Source organism: Lytechinus variegatus, chromosome 11 (genome assembly GCF_018143015.1).
Source record: "Lytechinus variegatus isolate NC3 chromosome 11, Lvar_3.0, whole genome shotgun sequence".
Lineage (NCBI taxonomy): Eukaryota > Metazoa > Echinodermata > Echinoidea > Temnopleuroida > Toxopneustidae > Lytechinus > Lytechinus variegatus.
This window is the reverse complement of record NC_054750.1, coordinates 20498876-20515085: the sequence shown is the minus strand read 5'-3', so window position 1 is coordinate 20515085 and position 16210 is coordinate 20498876. Positions and strand designations below refer to the sequence as shown.

At 35.0% G+C, this 16210-nt stretch overlaps 1 protein-coding gene across 1 annotated transcript; it reads left to right on the top strand.

The window, feature by feature from the left end:
* The first annotated feature begins 823 nt into the window (after positions 1-823).
* Positions 824-15670, top strand: LOC121424038. The gene is made up of 8 exons (XM_041619614.1): positions 824-1239; positions 4144-4295; positions 4798-4913; positions 6008-6159; positions 7381-7686; positions 8331-8666; positions 9186-9285; positions 14805-15670. The coding sequence occupies exons 1-8, from the start codon at positions 1125-1127 to the stop codon at positions 15067-15069; spliced, it is 1542 nt and encodes a 513-aa protein (XP_041475548.1). The 5' UTR covers positions 824-1124; the 3' UTR covers positions 15070-15670.
* Positions 15671-16210: the final 540 nt, after the last annotated feature.

The following is a 16210-nucleotide window of genomic DNA, read 5'->3' as shown; positions in this document are numbered from 1 at the left end:
AGTGGCTACCAAAAAACCCTTTCTCTAGAGAAAGAAGTATGAAAGATCATATCATCTATTATTCGGATTGCTTCTCCAATATTTCTTTCCCCAACATAGCCCAGCTGATCAAAACCTACAATTTCCGGTAAAACTTCTTGTATTCTCTTTGAAAGTACCTTAGATAAAATTTTGTAATCTACGTTTAGTAACGAAATCGGTCTGTAGTTTTTAATAAGTTCTGGATCTTTGCCGTCTTTGTGTATCAAGGTAATAACTGCTTGTCTTTGAGAGGCTGATAATTCTCCCAATCGCAGAGCCTCATTAAAAGATGCAAGTACTTAATCTCCAATTACTGACCAAAATTTCTGATAAAATTCTACACTTAAACCATCATTTCCTGGAGATTTGAGTGTCATACCTTTCAATATCTCTACACATTCTCTTTCAACGATTGTTTCTTCACATAAATTTTGTGATGTATCATTTAATTTTAGTAGGTTACCAGGAAAGAAATTTAAAGTGTCGTCTTCGAAAGTATCTGTTTCCTTATATAGTTGCCTGTAGAATGATTTTATTCCTTCAATAATTTCCTTTTCGTTAGTAGTGATATTTCCATCTATAATTTATTTCTGTATTATACTGTTTTTCCTATTTATATCGCAAACTGCTATCGAGAACATTTTTGCGGCTCTCGCGAGATATCGTTCAGCGGCCTAGATCTCTATTTAAAAAAATTATATGAAGGGGGTGTCGTATCACCCCCCCCCTCCCAGCCTCGGCCATAGAAGAACCACAAAAGCCCTGTCTGGTTAGGGGTAATGGGTGCTCGCTCATCCATCACCTCATGAATCACTTGTTCTTCTTGGAGGAGTTCGCTAAATACACTCAATGTCCTTGCCGTCATAATAAATCCTTCACGATTTAAACTGTGGTACGAAAGTGCTTATTCATTTCTAAATCCAATCACTATGACGCGCTGCGGACCAGCAATGAGATAAGTTAGAAATAACAAGGAAACAGAACGGGAAAACCCAAGTTTGTTTTCGGTCATTCAGGCTCTCGTCATGTCAACTTTCATATCTCTTCCTGTCAATACTGGCAGTTCGTCTACGGTCTGAACATAGGATTAGAATTAGGAATACATGTACCTCTGTCTATTAGCAACACTATACTATCTGGTCTCGAATATGAAGTTAACAAGAGAAGAAACGGTGTATTTTGTTATCCTCACTATAGCCATCTTGTCTTCTGATAGAGGTAAGAATTTTCTTTAAAAAAAAAGAACAAGCAAGTGCACACCGAGTTATCAAGAATGCATCTAGCGTTTCAATTTATTTGAATGCAGGATATAAGAGCACTCTCGATTAACTGACTTGCTCACGGGCATCGCGATCCTTACGGGAAACCGTAAACAATTATAACAAAAGTTACTAAATTTGAATCATCGCCTTTATTAAAGCTACCTGCTACCTGCTCATACCTATAAATAAAACGAAAGATGCATATCTTGGCTCGACATATGAATGGGTTTGGATTAAGTTTAACAATTAATTTAGAAGTTATTACCATTTAAAAACAAGAGGGCAAGTGATACAATTGCCCCACAACACGGGGTAATTGTAGCACACCTATGAGGCAATTTGTAACACATAGAATTTTGACATTAGTTTTTCTTTATCAAAGTTTATGCACTTGACAAATGCAAGATTTTTAATATTTAATTTTGTACAACATTAGCCCCATGTATAGCAAAACATGATAATGCTCGACTCATTTACATTATATTTTCAACTTGCTATTATTATGGGGAACGTTTTGATTGTTTTTTAAGGTTGTTGTGGCTTCACCCAAGCTGTAGAACTACACATCAATTTCTATTTGGGATCTGTATCTACTTTAAATAATCAATATGTACCTACCCAACATCTCTTTGAATGGAAGACTGTGGTAGAACCCTACACGTTGCGCTTTTAAACTTAAATGTATTTTCTTTCCAATAAAGCGATATTATTTCTTAAAGTTTGGGAAATGAAAGTTTTGTCTAAAAATATATGCCACTTTCTCTGACAAAATCAATATTACTTTTCCTTGTTAACAAACGTATCAAATCCCGAATGAGTGTTTTCTTCAGATATCATTTGTACGAAAGACATGACTTGACCCTCTTTCAATTTAATCCCTCCAATTAACCTTCTCTATATATCTTATATCCTAAGTAATAAAATATATATCAATGCTTAACATTGGGGTGTTAGGTATTTTTATTACCTTTTTGTATATAGGCTTTACTAATTTTTCACTCTGTACAAATTCATGTAATTCAACCTTTCGCTGCGAATTGGATTTAATTACTAAATATAATTTATCAATTTTTATGTTGGATAGATGATTTATGTTCAAAATTATTATTTCTCATGTAAATGGTAAGCCTATGAAAAAAAGCTCACTATTTTCCTTGTATTATCGATGAGGCTATTCTGTGCTGTGTTTTATTTCTAATGAGCCTATACTCAGATTTACAATTTTGACATTAGAATAACCTATAATATTACACTCTCCTGGTGTTTTCAACTTATTCTTTTCTAGTAAGTGATATTTACAATTTTGACATTAGAATAACCTATTATATTACACTCTCCTTGTGTTTTCAACTTATTCTTTTCTAGTAAGTGATATAGAATATGGAGAAAAAGAAAAAAAAAGAAAAGGCACAAAATCACGGAGGAATCTGATTACATTTAAACAAATTTCATATTTCGCATTGTAACAAAAGATTTTTGACAGATATATGTTCAGTGATGTAGATCTTATTTCTAAACTTATATAACTTAATTAACCCTGTAAAAAAAGATAAATAATAGACATGTACGTTTCAAGTTATGCTATTCGCTTTCTTGAGCTTTAGTTTTAACAATTTAAAAGTGGCATGGGCAAATGAAACATATCTTTCCCCGAGGAGGGCGGCCAAATTTGGAAAGATTTTTTTTCTAACTTAGCATGGGTATTCGTCGTTGAAACGTTAGTTTAAAAAAATACAGGCCTGAGGACATGCTTTCTAAACGCATAAAATTGACAGCTATAGCTCAATCACATTTTAGTCCAGAAGAAAAGCATGTAATGTGAGATATCACTTTCCTACTGAAAAAAACAAACAACATTTATTTTGCTGTAAAACGTTCCACGGACAGTTATATTTGCTTACATTCGAACAGCATGTGGAGCGATGAAATACGCATGCTCTGTTAAAAGCACACAATTGTTTCTGCTAGCATGGGAGCCTCTGTTACATTTGCCTCGTGTTACAATTGTCCCCTGTCTCTCCCAACGTTATACCAGGGATCGGACCCTAAACATTTAACGATTCTGCTTGTTATTATTACGATGATGATGATGATGATTATCATTATTATTTCTATCACCACTATTACTGCTACTATTACCATAACAACTATAATAATATTAAAAATACTACCACTAAAATAAATTATACTTTAAAGGAGAATGAAACCTTGGGAACAAGATAGCTTGGTTCAAAACAGAAAAATCAAAGAAACAGATCAACGAAAGTTAGAGAAAAATCAGACAAATAATGAGAAAGTTATGAGCATTTGAATGTTGCGATCACTAATGCTATGGAGATCCTCAAATTGGCAATTAGACAAAGATGTGTGATGTCACTGATAAACAACCCTCCCCATTACTTTAGTACATATTTCACTTAAATTGCCTCTTTTATCACATCTATCAGTAGATCATGTGTTCTTTCTATAGGAGGGCATGTAATACAGATTTTTAAAGAATACATCATGGATAAAGAGTTTGTATCACCACAAGATAAAGCAGAAAGAGACATTTTGAGAGTATTTTATAGTCCATCAAAGGGAAAGTTGTTCACCTGTGACATCACACATCCTTGTCGTATTACCAATGGGAGGATCTCCATAGCATTAGTGATTGCAATATTCAAATGCTCATAACTTTCTTGTTATTTGTCCGATTTTTCTCAAACTTTCTTTGTTCTTGTTCTTTGATTTTTCTGTTTCGACACAAGCCTACTTATTCCAAAGATTTAATTCCCCTTTAAGCGTCATCAGGACTATACTTCAATATAGATATGAACACTTTGCCTCAGAATCTTCACGATTATATCATAAATTACAGTAAAAAGTCAGGGGTCCTCCCCCACATGGCACAGACTAGATGATGCAGTCTATCTCGTGGAGAGCTCCACCGTGCTATCATTCGATCAGGCGCAGTCTCGGTGTCAAGAATACGAATCAAATCTGGCCAAAGTTGACTCCGATGAGATTCAGGTATGTTCAAAGAATCTACGAGTATAGGGGCGGATCCACGATTTTTATTTTATTTGAAGCAAATTAAAAATGAAAAGGGACCCTCGATTCAAAAAGTATCATATCGTTGCCCTTCAAAAATTTGCATTATCAGAGCTAGGCAAATTAATAAAAACAGAAAATATATTAGGATTAAAGTACACCTATGGTTCCCCCTCCGAGAAAATTAGAATAATGATAATAAAGCAAGCAAACTAAAACAAAAATAAAAAGAGGAAAGAAATATATAATGGTCGTTACCCCCCCCCCCCCCCATCCCACTTTCCATCTTCGAGATTCATTTGGTACTACTCATTTAAGGTTAAAATTATGTAAAACTTTGGTTCTAAAGGAAATAGACGCCCCCTTCTCTTGGACCCGTAATTGTGAGTAGCTTATTCGATGATCCGTTGAGGTATAGTATTTTGCGTGACTTTTAAAGGATGATATCATTAAAGGTATTCAGCATTTTCGTCAAATTCAGGCTTTCTTGACGACATTCATCACCCCTCCGCTCCGAGATACCAGATGTTTTTGGATTGGTGCAACTGACAGAGTGGAAGAAGATCAGTTTAAATGGCTTGATGGAACATTAGTGACGTAAGCAACACCATCATGATGTAAAAAAAAAATAATAATGAATACTGATCGGTTTCGCTTGACAGATATTTGCCTTCCCAAAATGCAATGAGGACTTTATAGGTAGCCTAAAGCTTTTACCCTCGTTTTTTGTCGATCTAAATTCCGTATGTAATTCAGATAAGATTATAATGATAATCAATATTCAATTATAAGTGAGCATATCAATCATTGTTATCACCAAGAGTGATATTATTACTTTTCAGTAATTATTCTGATAATCATTATTGTGAACATTATTATGTTATCAAAATATCTATTAGCTTTGAATTATGGGGATAATGTGCCCCCATAATGATAATATGTAATGTATGATAGTTATAATGATAATAGTAATAACAAGAATGTCGATGATCATAATGATGATGAAGATAAAGCAATAATAATAATGTTTATCATACTACTACTACTACAACAACAACTACTACTACTACAACTACTACTGCTGCTGCTGCGGCTACTACTACTACTACTACTACTACTACTACTATTGCTACTACTACTACTACTACTAACTACTACTACTACTACTACTATTGCTACTACTACTACTACTACTACTACTACTACCTACTACTACTACTACTACCACTTCTACCACTACTACTACTACTACTTCTACTACTACTTCTACTACGGCTGTTACTACTACGACTATTACTACTATATACTACTACAACAGCTAGCTTCTTCTACTCTTACTACTACAACTAATCTTAATGAAAATTGATGATAAATATCAATAATGATATAATTGTAATAATAATAATGATGATAATTATAATTGTAATAATGAAAATGATGATAATAATGTCAACAGTTGTTTCTAAGGAGTGGTATATAACAGGAATCACACGTGAATCCAATCAATAGAGTGACATTCCTTTTTGATTTGCTCTTCCTTTCCGAAGGCTAAATTTGATGTTTGACCCTTGAAATTAAATTCATCAATACATATAAAGCTTAAGAAAAAAAAATGTCGTCTCGTGCGCAAGAGATCAAGACGCCTCCATTCACATTCAGTTGACCTACATCTATTATTTTTCCTACAATAGATATGACGGCTGGGCACCAAGACAACCAGATAACTACGGAGGTAATCAAGACTGCGCATGTCTCTGGTCTAGCACGAGAGAAGACAGACACGGACAATGGGATGATAATAGGTGTTCATCTAAGGGGAATTTCATTTGCCAGAGAGGACTTTGTGAGTGAAAATTATAATAGCCCTCAGTGTGTTTTGAGTCTACACTTAAAAGGTGTATACACGAGATAATACGGCATTTTCGCAATCTTTACGCAGAGGCTTTCAACAACGCACCAATTCCTTTAAAGGTCAAGTCCACCCCAGGAAAATGCTGACTTGAATAAATAGAGAAATATCAAACTAGCATAGTGCTGAAAATTTCATCAAAATCGGATGTTGAAATAAGAAAGTTATGACATTTTAAAGTTTCGCTTATTTTTCACAAAACAGTGATATTCACAACTCAGTGACTCAGTCGATGATGTCCATCACTTACTATTTCTTTTGTTTTTTATTGTTTGAATTATACAATATTTCTTTTTTTTTATAGATTTGATAATAAGGACCAACTTGACTGAACCATATAGTATAAAACAATGCTAATTCCACATATTCATGGAGGAATTAATAGTTGTATCACTTGACAATGATGAGAAAATGATGTTTTATATTTCATCATATGCAAAAGAAATAGTGAGTGGATGACGTCATAGTCTCCTCATTTGCATACCAGCCAGGATGTGCATATAACTGTGTGAAATTAAGCGAAACTTTAAAACGTCATAACTTTCTTATTTTACATCCGATTTTTATGAAAATTTCAGTGTTATGGTTGCTGTATTTTTCTCTTTTTATTCAAATCAACTTTTTGTTAGAATGGACTTGTCCTAGGACCCATTTAACAGAAATTTTGTATTCATCATTGGTTGCACATCATTATGAATGCAAAATGATATGAAAATTGGTCTTGGTACCAATCTTTGAGCTTTGCATTATTGGACGTGGGCGGTAAAGGTGAGATAAATGTGAGGTTGAATTAATTCAATATTGACTCACCAGAACCTTGGTGATACCAGCTAGCAGGACATTCATCCAACAAATTTCATTGTTATGCTCATGCTTGCAAGAGATTTATAAACATCTTGGGTCCATTCCACTGTAAAAAAAATATATATATAAAAATGAACAGCACGTTCTCTAAGCCATTCACTCTAACGACAAATTGTTTAAACTTTTTGAAATTTCTTAAACCCTTTTTTAACTTGTTTAAACGTTTTAAACAACTTCTAACCTTTAAGCGACTTGTTCAATAACTGTTAGAGTGACTGGCTTAGACAACTCGCTTAAAATTCTAAACAGCGTTTTTACAGTGTTTATTCTTTCTTGAAACCCTTTCTGAAGACGATTTCGAATTCACAACCCCCCGAACCAATCCGGGATTCGCCCTGGTCTACTGCGCCGTCGACGTTGATTCCGAAGGAGAAACACTGTTTCCTGATGACGTCAAGCTGTCCATCGGTCCAACACTTTCATCCTCGAGGCCGATTTCCTTCTCATCCACAAGCCGCGACGGTGAATTCCGTAATAACAGTTTCCTCTTCAGCAACCTAAGTGAGACTGACCAGATTTTCTGTTACGTGGGCGAGTTACCGAGTCAGTTGGACTCTTTTTCACTTGCCATCGTTTCTCCAGAATTCAATTTTTATGGTAATGACTTTATGAAATTTCATCGCCAAACTGAAATGATTGTATACATAACTTCCCAATGAACAAAATAATATTTTAACATTTATTGTGTAGGCTGTTTTATTTGTCTCAGATCAATGCGTTGAAACAATGACATAAGACAGGGATTAACATCATCCATATCAAAGAAATTCATCAAGAGGGCTTATAGCTTATTCTTCAATCTAGTACAATGGCTGTTAATAATTTACTGTACAATAATAAAAGCTACAAGAATAAAACAGGACCTCCCCGTATCATCACCATAGGATTTTTTACAGCCATTATTATTATTAGTAGTATTATTAATAGTCTTAGTAGTAGTAGTAGTAGTAGTAGTAGTAGTAGAAGAAGTCGTAGAAGACTTCTACGACTAGAAGTAGTAGTAACAGTAGTAGTATAGTTGTAGTAGTAGTAGTAGGTAGTAGTAGTAGTAGTATTTTCATAATTCACATTCCTTGTTTTCTCACATTTTCTAGTCATGCGAGTGGAGATTATATAACGTCGCTGATCGTTGATCATGATGTCCTAGTTTTATCTGTTTACTTAATTTGACATTGTTACATAGGCCTACCGTATATGCACGCTCTGTAAGAACTTGCACATTGATATCTTCGTTATTTTAGCTTTACCACAACTCACCACCGGCCCAATAGCAGGAGAGATCACATCGTCATCAATAACGGTCTTCTGGAGCCATTGGACATCATCTTTTGACTCCGGTGATGGACCGGTTGTTGGTTACCTCGTCTATCTGCAAACTGCCGTTGAGGACTGGACAGAGGCCGGTGGAATAGATTCAGAATTGGAAGACGGTGATCCCAAACGAATCATCGAGTTTTTATTGACTGGGTTGGACCCTGGAACTGAATATAACATCAGTGTTTCTGCCGTCAGAGAAGGTCCGGGTGGAGAAGGTCCGAGGGGTCCTCTTGTGTCTGTCAAAACTACTTCGTTAAATGGTAAGTTGTAGTGATGACCAATATTGCGAGGATTCGTCTCGTGCAGCGAGTGAGCATCTTTTTGTAGAAGTCATTGATGTGCCATGAACAACATACAGGCCGAAGTGTGCATTAAACCGAAATATCTAAGCATAAATACATTTACGATCACCATTTCTATCGGATATGATTGACGCCGAAGTCGGGTGTTAAGGGGTCTGAGCACATGCATGAATACATTATACGTACGTTCGGGGTTCGATTCTCTTCGCAAGATCAATATTTGCATGACCCTTTTCATCCTACATAGAAAAAATGAAAATGCATTATGATTACCAACGTGTCGAAGACGTGTTAATTGCTTCATTTTGAAGTGTTCGAAGTTTGCGACAAAATGAAGTTTGCAGTTTGCGACAAAATGGGCAAAAATCTTAATTACTCTGGTACTTGCTTCATGATATCATCCAAGCCAAAGTGTAGTAATCCCATGCCGAACAGTGTATCGTGATTTTACTGACCATGATAATTCTTCCGTTTCAGGTAGTGCCTTTCAGGGAGACTCTCGTCGCGTCTGGATTGCTTTATTTCTGGTTTCATTATTCGGAAATATCATTCTTCTCGCTGCTCTGGTGGTTATGTGGTAAGTATGATACCATAATATTAACACCGGCGGGGGTGCTGGGGGTGTTCAAATACCCCCAAGATTTCCTGGGTGTTGCGTTTGTTATTCATAGTTCATTTATTTCTTCCTTTCACAAAAACATTCATACATAGTAGTTACATAACTGATAATAAAATAAATAGCAAGATAAAAAATGGATTGTCAGCGTATAAACATATACTTTGAGGTTTTTAACAGGATTACGGAGACAAAAGTAACACAAAATTTCATATGTCTGAAAGAAAGAGGAGACCTTAAAAAAGCTAGGCTTGTCAAGACAAGGTCCCCAGTTAGGATACGATAAGTGTATGTGTATAGATATTTTACATACTTAAGTAGGACTACACATCTAAATCTACATAATGGAAAGAAAGGGAAAGAAGGAAATACAAAGAGAAATTAGCAAAAGAAGAAAAGAGTGAGGATATATATGAATTTATATACAGAATGAAAAGACATAGGGAACAATAAGAGAGGAATTATGAAGCGAGGAAAAAAGGTGTATACAGGGAAGACAAAGAGAGGGAATTACATGGGGCCAATTATAGGGGAGGTGTATAAAGCAGTTTATAAGAGAAACGCTAAAAGAGGAGAGGAAAAAGAGGTGTACAACAAAAACAAACGAAGGATTATAATAAGTAATCTATTTTACACTAAATATTTTGAAGAGTTTCAGCATAACCTTTCAGCAAATGTAATTTCAACTTATGTTTAAAGACCGACACACTGACAGAATGAGCTACTTCAATGGGAAGTATGTTCCAAAATTTGGGACCAGTAACGGATAATGTATTCAGAGCAAAAGTAGTTCTTACCCGTGGTATATGAAGAGCAGCTGCTTGTCTTGTGTTGTGATTATGAATTTGACAGTTTTTAATTAATAGTTGAGCCAATGCATTTGGAAGAGTACCATTTTCAAAATCATACATGATTGAGCCTAACTGCAAACGATAGATATCCTCTATCTTCAACAGTTTATTACTGTGAAACAAAACATTAGTATGAGCACGATAACTAGCATGAAAAATAATTCGAATTGCCCTTTTCTGTGCAATAAGTATCTTTTCTAATTGTGTCCTCTGTGACTTGCCCCATGCCAACACTCCGTAATTAAGATAAGGTAAAACTAGAGTAGAATATATAGAATAAGCAAAGTTTCTTTTGGTACAAAAGAACGCAATTTGTAAATAACACCAGTATTTTTTGACATGACTTTACATACATTGTTGCAATGAGACACCAATGTCAGCTTCTCATCAATTTGCAATCCAAGGAACTTAGTGGATCTTACCCTCATAATGTCAACATTGCCAAATAATAAACCTTGTGGTAAGACTGACAGAGAATTACTAAATAGCATATAGTTAGTTTTCTGAATATTCAAAGACAACTTGTTTGCATGAATCCACTGAACTACTTTTTCTAGTTCGATGTTAACCGTAGCTGACAAGGTATTGGGATCTTTATGAGAAAAAAATAAACTCGAATCATCAGCAAAGAAAATGAATGACAAAACATCAGATGACAGACTAAAATCATTTATATACAGTATGAAGAGGAGAGGGCAAAGGAGAGATCCCTGAGGGACTCCACACGATATGGTTTGATAACTTGAATCGGTTCCATATAATGATACGTATTGTTTTCTGTCAGTTAAGTAACTCCTGAACCAACTAAGAGCTATGCCCCTAACTCCATAATACTCTAGTTTACTTATTAGAATTTAATGATCAACCGTATCAAAAGCCTTTGAAAAGTCCAAGAAAATGCCTATCGTGTGGTGATGGTTATCTAAAGATCGAGCCACTTTATCAATGAAGTGCAGTATAGCATGAGTAGTGGTATGTTTTTCACGAAACCCAAACTGGTATTTTGAAAGTATTTCAGTCTTTTTGAAAAAGGTTACTGTTCTATTGTATACAAGTTTTTCCAAAATTTTTGAGAAAGATGTCAATAATGAAATAGGTCTATAATTAGTGACTGTTTGAGGATCACCCTTTTTAAAAATTGGCACCACTTTAGCAATTTTCATTCGTCTTGGCACAATGCCAGATGTGAAAGATAAATTGAAAATGTGTACAAGGGGACTCACAATACCATGCACAATATCGTTAATCAGCTCATTTCTAATACCATCAAACCCAGGACTCTTATTGCCTTTCAGCGAGGTCACAAGTCCCAACAATTCAAGTTCATTTGTTGGCAGTAAAAACAGGCTTTCTGTATTCGTTTCTTGCATGAAATCACGAAAGTTCTTCATCTGACATCTAGGGATAGACTCCTGAAGTTTCAGCCCAACATTGCAAAAGAAATCATTAAACTTTTCTACAATAGTTTGCCTGTCTTTCACCGAACAACCATTTACATTTATACATTTAATATTGAGAGATTTTATGGGCGATTTAAATATACTTCTGATTACTTTCTAAGTACTTTTTATATTTTTGAAGGTCATCTCAAAACGATCAGAATAATATTGCTTCTTAGAAGAGGTAACGATGTTTCTATAATTAGCATATTTTCTTTTATTTGAATCAGAACTTCTCTTTTTATATTGATAGTATAATTTGTTTTTCTGTTTGATAGACTTTAATATTGAATTAGTTATCCATGGCATACGTGGAAATTTATTGTAGTTATTCTTCTTATATTCAACTAGTGGAACATGCTCATCATAGAGCTGCATAAATTTACTGAAGAAATTTTCAAAAGCGTTTTCAACATCTTGATCTATAAGAACATCATTCCAATTTGTTTTTAGTAGAGCTTCTCTCAAGTTAGCAACATTTTCTGGAGTGCTTTTGCGCACAGCTTTCCTGTCTTTGGATTTACAATATGGTCTCACTAAGGACAAATTACAATATACAGGAAAGTGGTCTGGTATATCTGATACTATTATTCCAGAGGATGGATATGGTTGCACATTACAAAAAATATTGTCAATCAACGTACTTGAAACCTCTGTGATTCTGGTTGGCTTAGTGATAAGAGGCAATAAGGAAAAGGACATAGGTGTATTCAGGAAAAGATCAACTTGAGGGTCATTATTACACTGTAAGAGGTTCAGATTATAATCTCCCATGAGATACACTGATTTTCCAACTAAAAGTGGTTTGTTAAGTATGGACTGGAGTTCATTTATGAAATCATTAAAGTTTGAATTTGGAAGCCTGTATACCACACCTATAATCTGGTTCTTTTTGCCATAGTTATCAATCCCAACATAAACAGTTTCTAGATGATCAGACATAATATTAAGGTGTTGGGAAGGGATATACAGAGCAACGCCTCCCCCTCGTTTGCTTGTCCGATTATTATTTACAAGATTATAACCAGAAATTGTAAAAAGATTAATGTCAACTTCACTGGAAAACCACGTTTCAGTGATACCAAGTGTTACCAAGCCTGTACCACATTTCTCAACAAATCTTAACATTTTATCGAAATTCTTACATATACTCCGCATGTTTATATGAAGGAGAGTAATGTTACGATTTGCACTGTTTTGATGCTGTTTCAAAAAATGTTCTTCAGTTTGATAATTGCATTTTACACTAGGAATATCATAACCATCACACAACTTGCTCACACTTTCTTCATAAAAACTACAAATTTCTTCATCCATTTGAGTCATATTGAAGCTGAAAGAGCAACATTTTCAATAACACCAGTTGCCAATCATTCAAACATAAGAAACATATGTATAGAAGTTCATGAAGAATGCTGAAAGGAAGAGAAAGAAAAGGAAACAAGGATTAACTAAGTGATTGGAAAGGGGATGAAAGATGATGATAAACAAACATTGACAAATCATGAGAAAAAGAATACAAAGTATAAGAAACATAGCATAAGAAATGAGGTATAAAAATACAAAATACTCATAGGTGAAAAAGTAAAAGGTTCATAATTAAACAGAGAAAAAAAACACCTGACCAAAAAACGAAATAAGTATCAAAGGTTAGGCAGCACCCCCTGGAATTATGGTTGGTATGTTTAATAGCAGTAATGAAACCGAAAATGACCTTCATTTTGAAGTAAAGGCCTTAAATGGCCTTAAATAGTGGAAACCTCCCTTTTTTGCTTGTTACAGTCTCCCAGGGCGCTGGACAAGGGACAGATACTAATATAGATATCACTGGCTTTTTATTTGTAATGATATTTGTAGCTAAATAGGATGTATAGGCTATTGCGGAAATTTGTTGTAAAACAATATTGATAAACTGCTTGGTAATACTAGAATCATGTGAATAAAATGAAAGTAAGGCGTGCATGTAGTGTGGGTCAACTTATGCTGGGGCCCGTTCCAGAAAGAGTTGCGTTTAAACGCAAGTCCCAAATGCGCGCTGTTGATTGGTTTGAAAATCAAGTTGCGCATGATTTTTAGAGTTGCGATTGATTGCAACTCTTTCTGCAACGGGCCCCAGGCCTACTTTGACGAATGCGAGCAAAGAGGCAAATATTTATACGGGTGACAAAAAAAGTAACATATCAACCGAAACAAATTACTTCATGTGGTACAAAAAAATTGATATCCTCTACCGGACAAAATTTTACAGAAAAATACAAATGCTTCTATGAGATGTGGCTAATTAATCAACGTACTAGTTGGTGTCAGTGTAAATTACCAAAAATAGCTCTTTGATGGAACATCATACGTTTATACACTTGCTCCCTTTTATCAACGTAGGCCAGCAGAGATTTACCAAAAATAGATGCCTTACATCATGATTCTGGTATCAAGATTGTTTTACTATAAATTTCCGGTTGGTCTTCCACCGCTTCGTGTAGGCCTACTTTCCGTTTCGTCTCAAATTCAAACTCATTTATTTCACATCTCTTAAAAACAGGGTACAATGTAATAGTGAGTTAATCTAATTGAGTAAACACAACATTGACAGTTGTACATTATTTAGACAAAATTGACAACTGAAGACAAACATAAAATATAAAGTATATGAATGGGATGTGAGGGAGTAACAAAAAGCCATTGGCCTATCTAGGCTACTCCCTTTTTACATTCATAACTGATAAGGAAACAAAACAGGATCTTCCACAAATGGAAAATATAGTACTTCTTGATCGATCCTCTACAACCAGATCGTCTATACTTACCATTTGAGTATATTGCCATAAAACTCATTTACCATCTTGTCCTAATTCTATTTATGCTGTACAAATTTCGTCTTACTGGTCTAACACAACTTCATCTATATAATTATGATTGCATAAGCTTTTTATGAACCAAATTTTCAGATAAATTAAGAAATATAATTTCAGCTAAATGAGGCAAAAGATGGGCATATTTCATATCAACTTCTGTTGCATTTCAAGTAATCACTCCACAACATTTTACAGATTTTATATATATATATATATATATACATATATATATTTCTTTAATATTTCCATGTATTTCTGTTATCCTGGGATTCTGCCCCATCCTTCAAACTTACAATATACTATTAAAAGAAAATCATCCCGATTCTTTTTACAACCAGCAAGTGGAGGCAGGAGAAGCAAGACCTGTCTCACTTACGTGCTGCCCCAGCAAGAGCAGTGGGAGCACGAGGAAGCGACCCAAAGAGCTCCCATTACGAGCTACCTCAACAAAGTGGAGTCGGGCACGAATACCAGGGTCTTAAGGTGACTGGGAGCAGCGCTGATGAATACCAAGGTCTTAAGATGACTGGACGCGGCGCTGTTGAACAGGTATATGCCGACATCGAAGATCCAGATAAAAACTACATCAATATCCCTTCTTAAAGACATCGGATACCATTTTACTACACATAAAAAATAACAATGAAATTCCGATTTCATACAGCGTTTATACATCGAAGCGGTATCTCTACGCGATTTATAGGTACTGTACTATTACCCCGGTCATCGGATCCTGGCATATACCTTTCTTGACTCCCTGGTGAGCAAAGAGATTTTTATTTTCAATTGCTTTGCAATACCACATAGACTTTTGCATCCTACCGTATATCTCTTTAACAGCTGGATGGAGAGTGACAGTTTGGGTAGATGCCTTGCCAAAAGGACGCTCGGCCGCGGTGGGATTCGAACACTTGACCATCTGAAAACAAGGTGAGAGTCATGCAGAACCGGCTACACCAGTCCTCGACGCTTCCGTTTATAAAGGTCTTGTTAAAAACAAAAATCCAGAACCTTGATGTGTGTTGTATTTAATATCGCTGGTATGGATTACAAAAGGAACATGGAAGAAAAATTGACACTTTCAAGATGATAACTGTGAGTGAAAAAATATCACTATCATTTAATTAATTTGCTGGGGAGTAACAAATACCTTTTATGGTTTTGGAATACTATATGGAATAAAGTTGGGAATGGTGTTTCCACTCACTTTTTGTTTTACTCCTTTGAAGCACTAAGCAATGATTTTCAGGTGCAGTTTCACGTGTGTGTGAAGGTGTGTGCGTGTATGTGTGGGTGCGTGACTGGGCTTTGGTTTTACAATACATTACTGACACAGGTGACAAATGTTAACTTGCGGCTCAGAAATTTTTAAGAAGTCAAATCAGTTTTTACTAATTCCTCTAAGTGCAACAATGAGCAATTCACGTTGCATTTTCCTGAACGCATCATGTAGGTCTATGTATATTCTCTTGATAAGTCTCCCTAAAATAATTATACTAGCGGTCGCTTATTTCTTTCCAAATACTCTTGAATGCATCGTTCATATTTATTTATGCATGATTATTTGTAAATACTCAACTACTTTAAAATATATTTATTGGATTGTTACATTCCAAATATAATTTGAATTGCAGTTATCTTCATGATTTAGAGACCTACAAACTGAACTAATTTTTTTATTTTACTGTAATGTTTTCAAATAAGTGAAATCAAATAAATTTGAGAAGTATATTTCAGTTAATGT